We start from the raw sequence: 6,523 nt of genomic DNA on the forward strand, positions 1-6,523 counted from the left end.
AATCACCCAGTTCAGATCCTGAAGCACAGGAAGCTCCACTGCTAGATCCCCATCTCCTTACTTGGTGAGGGTACTGGAGATACACAAGAGCAAGGTAACATGGTAACATACCTAAATGTAACCTAGTGTACTACATTAAGAGAGATCAAAACTTTCAGTGACTACATTTTTCCCATCTTCGTTGAGTGTAGAGTTGCATTTTGGTTTAGAGTGTTTAGGACATCTTCCTGTAACCCACAAGCTGATAGAAAAGTTTCCTCATTACTGTCTTCATCTCCTTGTTCCTAAATGTATAGATCATTGGATTTAGAAAAGGAGTGAGAACTGCATCTAAGATCGCAAGAAATTTGTCCACATGTGATGATGGAAAAGGCCAGGTGTAGAAGAAGATCAATGGCCCAAAGAATAAAACAACCACAGTGACATGAGCTGATAAAGTGGAGAGGGCCTTGGATAAACCACCTGAGGAGTGTTTTCGAACAGTAACCAGAATGAAGATGTAAGAAATGATCAGTATGAAGAAGGACCCCACAGAGATGAATCCGCTGTTGGCCGTGACCATGAACTCCAGTCTATCTGTCTTTGTGCAAGCAAGTCTAATGAGCTGAGGGAGATCACAGTAAAAGCTGTCCAGTACATTTGGGCCACAGAAGGGCAGGTCTACAACAAAAACCAACTGGGCCACTGAGTGGATGAGGCCAAGGATCCAGGCAACAACCAAAATGATAATGCACATCCGTGGGCTCATGATGGTCAGGTAGTGCAGAGGCTTACATATGGCCACATACCTGTCAAAGGCCATGGCTATGAGCAGCACCATTTCTGTTCCCCCAATAGCATGAATAAAGAAGATCTGAGCTATGCAACCCCCAAAAGAGATTGCTTTGTGTTTTCTAAAAAGGTCATACATCATTTTGGGGGCCACAGTAGAGCAACCTCCCAGGTCAAGAAATGAGAGCTTGGCCAGCAGAATGTACATGGGGGAGTGTAGGTTCGAGTCAGAAGTCACAGAGAACAAAATGAGGAAGTTTCCCATTAGACTTGCCAAGTAGAACACAAAAGAAAAGAGGAAAAGTAGAAGCTGGATCTCCCACGAGTTGGAAAATCCCAGGAACACAAACTCAGACACCACAGAGTGGTTGGCTCCATCCATTGTCTCAGAGAGCAGAACTGTCTCAAGCATTACCTGATAAAGGAAAGTAACAAAAAAAAATCAAACTTTGTAGGGACTCACCGACTACATGAGTTTCAACTTGTAAGGAAAAAATACTGCCTGAGCAATGACAAACCCTTTTGCCATTCAACTATAGCTGCAAAAACAAGCCACTGCTTCTAACTCCCAGACTCCCTATAATTTCCAGGTTTAAAAAAGAGATTAGGCAAAAAGAAATTAGGAATCAGAAGATCACTGGAGGAGTAGGAATTCTCTGGAATAATATGATGATGGAAGGGAAAGGGCATGGAAATGAACTCTGATTTCTCCCTCACAGTTTATTGCTCCTGCTCATGGAATTCCCCAAACTTCAAGCAATTTCTCATGACCTTTGTTTTCCTTATGTCTTTACTCCTGTATGCAGTACTATCACTCTCATCAATACTCCCTCATGTTTAGCTTCATGCTATTCCTGTTTTATCAAATCATATTCACTTTTTCTCCATGAGGAGAGGAGATAATAGAGAAACCCTAAAATTCTCACTTTGGTAGCTCAGTCCAGGGTGTAGATGGATTACACAGCCTGGGCTGTGACAGCATTCTGGTCAAGTACAAGGTCAGAAAAGAGATTCATGATGCAGAATCTAAAGATGGATGGAGTAAAAACAGGATAATAACAAAATTACACAAAAATGATACTTGCAAATCACCATCCATGCCATATTAACTTTCCCTGGTTCCTGGAATGATAGAAAGAATGTCACACTTCAAATCAGAAGAACGTGAACATGTCCTACCCCTGCCCTGAGGGAATTTGAGTACTCGGTTCTTTCTACCATCCCTCCAAACTCAGCTTACTTCCTGAACCCAGTTTCATCATCTATAAAATAAAGGGGCTGAGGCAGGTGACATTAAGGAATCTTTTCAAGTGTAATGTTTTTATTATTTTATCATTCAGTGCTAGTCTGCTGTGTAATGAAGCTCACCACAATAATGATATGCTCTTCACTGAACTGCTAATATATTTGCATCTTTTCCCTTGTTTGTAGTTGGGTGTATCTCATATTCCATAGAAGGCCCTCTCTTCAAATTAATCTCCCTCTTTTCTAATTCACTCTGTGACTTCATTAACAATATTGCAAATCTGCTGAATCATTTATTTTGTCATTTATCACAATCATCAACAAATAATCAGCAAACATCTATTAGATGCCCATCATCCTCAGTGGACACTCTGAACTTCCTGAAGTATTACTTAATGCTTTTGCACTTTAGCATGTGCAGGCGCGCGCGCGCACACACACACACACACACACACACACAATGTAAAAATTATAAAAAATAAACTATTTTAAAATGTCAAATAAAGCCAGGAATGGTGGCACACACCTGTAATCCCAGAAACTTGGCCGGCTGAAGCAGGAGGAACACAAGTTCAAGACAGTCTCGGCAACTTAGCAAGGTCCTGAGCAACTTACAAGACTCTATCTCAAAATAAAAAATAAAAAGGTCTGGGTGTGTAGTCAGTTGTTAAGCACTGTTGGGTGCAATCCTCACTACCAAAAAAATGTCAAATAGTAATATGATCATAGTTTTTTAAACAGAAAAGATACCCTTGAGTTAGGGTGATTAGGACTATCTTCCGAACGAAATCATAACCCGTGTTGCAGATTAAGAGATGGAGCTAATCTATTCCAATACACAGCATCATAACTAAGCTTAAAGAATTACTGAATTATTCCCCCAGTCTGGGGGAAAGGGATGATTACTTAAAGAACTGCTGAATCGTCCCCCAGTCTGCAACAGTGGTAAGCTTTCTATGGTAATAACAATAACTAACAAAAACAGTGACCACCATGTGCAAAACACTATAATTACTCCTTTACAGACACGATCCTGTTTGACATCTATGAAAACCATGAAAATTGGTATTACTGGCTCCTTTTTACAGGTAGAGAAATGAAGACCAAGGAGGATAAGTAAGATGCCAGGCCAGGAGTGAGTGGTAGAACTGATACTGATGCTCTCACTGCTCTCATCCAACATGTACAGCAGACAGCTTTTTCTCATGACTTCACAGTTGTATCACATACCTAGACCCTTTCTGGGTGCCCCGTGTTCTACTCTCAGCACACTGGGCAAATCTAAGTAAAAAAAAGACAGATTTATCCTCAAGTGTTCACAGCATATGGGTTTCTTAAGCCACTTTGAATGCATCCATAATATATTCTGGCTTTTTAAATAAACATGGTAGGAGAATGCAAAGCCATATAAAACCTGCTGTGCTTTCAGACCCCCAATGTCTTGATCCCCACAGAATCCTTTAGCTTTTTGCAGAAGAGACTTAGTTCTTACCTTCTCTAGTGAATGGACAAAGAAGCAAAGGCACTCTGTCTCCACATCCCATAGAATGCCCTCTCCTCACATTGATCATGCCTTCTCCCTCTTCTGTAATTCATTTTGTGACTCGATTAACATATCATTGCAAATTTGCTGGATCATTTATTTTGTATTAATCACAATAATTTGTACTCAACCAACAAACATTTACTAGATGCTCATCATGCCTAATGGACACTTTGAACTTATTGAAGTATTAAGTATTCCTTCCCTTAGCCTTTCACATTTTTAGCACACCCGCAACATGTCTCTGTGTCAAAAATAAACTCCAGAACTAAGGCAAGTAGATTCTGTTCAAACTTCCAAGACTTTCTCCTTAACATTCTAATTCCCTTTTCTCAACTTCAACCTTAAATTAATATAGATTTTTAAAAGACAAGAAAGAAATTTCAGTTTCTGTGTCCTTTTTCTTCTCATTTTATTGATGTTTGCTCATTAAGCTCTGCTAAAGCTGCTTCCCCTATGCAAGGTAATATTTAATTTATTTCTTTACAAATTAATACTGTCACTAGAAACATCTATTTAATAATACTTGCCCTTGGGGATTTCAACACTGTACCATCATATCACTAAACTATTTCTGTATGTGCTGCCAATCTACTCATTTAAAGACCAAAGATGTAACTCTTTCCAAAACATAACCACATTCAACATTCCTCTGGTCAGATCTAGCATTTCTTTGTGCACAAACATTTATAAAAATGTTATTATTGTGGGAGATAGAGCTAATTGGAACACGAGGGAATACTGACCAAATGATACTACAGAGACAGGATCAACAACATGAGACTTGGGATCACCAATACATATCCAAGGGAATTGTCACCCAGAATCCTGACAAGCCAATGGAGGAAGCTAAAAGTGAGTCACAAAAAGGGAATGGAGGCAGAGATAAAAATGTTAGGATATAAAAAAACAAAAGGTATGTAAATAAGAAGATAAACCTAAGTGGCATCATACTCTGAAACCTAAAGCAGAGGTTTATGTTTTAGTTTCTAGGAGTAATTGTTTTCAAGTAATCATAAAGATCACACAAATGAACATATATTGAACCACAATAAATTTCCAAAAATAGAAATGGTACATTCTTAAACCACTCTAATCACAATTTAAGAAAACTTGAATTTGATAATAATGTAAAAAATAATTTTAAATATAAAATTTAAACTCCTCCTAATAATAACAAACAAGTAGGGGGTAAAACTACAAAGATATTCTTGTGAAAATTGAGAAAACTTGAAAATGGATTGTATATGAGATGACATTGGTGATTTGATATGTATTTTGCTAGATAAAATAGTTATGATATTAAAATATTAGGGGAGGGGAGGGGCATAGGGGCAGGAAATATGGTGGAATGAGATGGACATCATTATCCTAGGTATATGTATGACTGCACATATGGTGCAATGCTACATTATGTATAACCAGAGAAATGAAAAGTTGTGCTTCAGTAGTGTACAATTAATCAAAATGCATTCTGCTGTCATGTAAAACTAATTAGAACAAATTAATTAATTAATTTTTTGAAAAAGACCTTAAACAAGATAGACATGATTTTTTTAAAAAAAATGTCACCTGCTTCTCAGGGCATTAATATCCAAACTATATAAAGAACTCAAAAACTTAACATCAAAAACAAATAATCCAATTACTAAATTAGCAAAAGAACTAAACAGATACTCCTCAAAAGAAAAAATATAATTGACCAATAAATATGTGAAAAATGTACATCTCTAGCAATCAGGGAAATAAATGCAAATCAAAACTACACTGAGATTTCAACTCACTCCACTCAGAATGGCAAGTATCAAGCATACAAATAATAGTAAGTGTTGGTGAGGATGTGGGGGGAAACATACACTCATATGTTGTTGGTGGGACTGCAAATGAATGCAACCACTCTGGAAAGCACTAGGGAATTTTCTCAAAAAACTAGGTATAGGACCACTATATGACCCAGCTATCCCACTCCTCAATGTATATTAAAATCAGCATACTATAGTGACACAGTCACATCAATGTTTATAGAAGTACAGTTCACAATAGACAAGCTATATAAAACCAACCAAGATTCCCTTCAACAGATAAATGGAAGGTATATAAAATGTGGTATATACATACATACAATGGAGTATTACTCAGCCAGAAAGAAGAATGGAAAGTATGGCATTTGCTGCTAAATTGATGGAACTGGAGACTATAGTGTTAAGTGAAACAAACTAGACTCCGAAAGGCAAAGGTCTAATATTTTCTCTGATAAAGCTAGACACAAAATAAAGATGAAAAAGAAAAGAGAGAGAGGGAAAATGTGGGGGTGGGATTCCATCAAAACAGAAGAAAGACCAATGGACTATATGAAGGGGCCTGAAGGGGTCTGAAGGGGATGGAGGAACAGAAGGAGAAAGGACGGATAACAAAACAACAGTGGAATGAATCTGACCTACCTTTTCTATGCACATATATGTATATACCACAGTGAATCTACCATCATGTATATCCCAGAGACACTAACCATAATAAAAAAAAATTCTAAAAGTAAATAGCAGAAAGATCTGTAGAGTAGAGGAAGGAAATAGGGAAAAGAAAGAGGGGAGGCAAATGGGAAATACGGGAGACAACATTTGAGCAAATTATATTCCATGTGTTTTTAATTATGTCAAAATGAATCCTAAAGTTATGTATAACTAAAAAGAACTAATAAAATTTTTTTAAAAGACTGGAAGAAAAAATTTAATACCAACAATATTGAAGGAAATGTTCACAATAAAGGAGTAGCCAAATAATTATGGAACATAATAAAATACTCTGAAGCCAAAAAAAATAAAAGATTGGGCAAGCTCTATGTGTATGGATATGAAATGCCCCAGAGTGACCCTAGTATAAATTAGGGACTTTGGGAGAGATAATGTGTTAATATAGATCTGCTCTGGTGGGGAATATTAGCAATGGGGGAGGTGATACCATTTT

The 6,523-nt window shown here is 37.3% G+C and overlaps 1 protein-coding gene across 1 annotated transcript; it reads right to left on the bottom strand.

The window, feature by feature from the left end:
* Positions 1-214: 214 nt before the first annotated feature.
* Positions 215-1,165, bottom strand: LOC124104551 (olfactory receptor 4F15-like). The gene has a single exon (XM_046461551.1). It carries the CDS (start codon positions 1,151-1,153, stop codon positions 215-217), a length of 939 nt encoding a protein of 312 aa, XP_046317507.1. The 5' UTR covers positions 1,154-1,165.
* Between the last annotated feature and the right edge of the window lie 5,358 nt (positions 1,166-6,523).

Source organism: Marmota monax, unplaced genomic scaffold, assembly GCF_021218885.2.
Source record: "Marmota monax isolate L192 unplaced genomic scaffold, Marmota_monax_Labrador192_F-V1.1 WCK01_AAM20220418_F8-fsc00001, whole genome shotgun sequence".
In the NCBI taxonomy this organism is placed as follows: Eukaryota; Metazoa; Chordata; class Mammalia; order Rodentia; family Sciuridae; genus Marmota; species Marmota monax.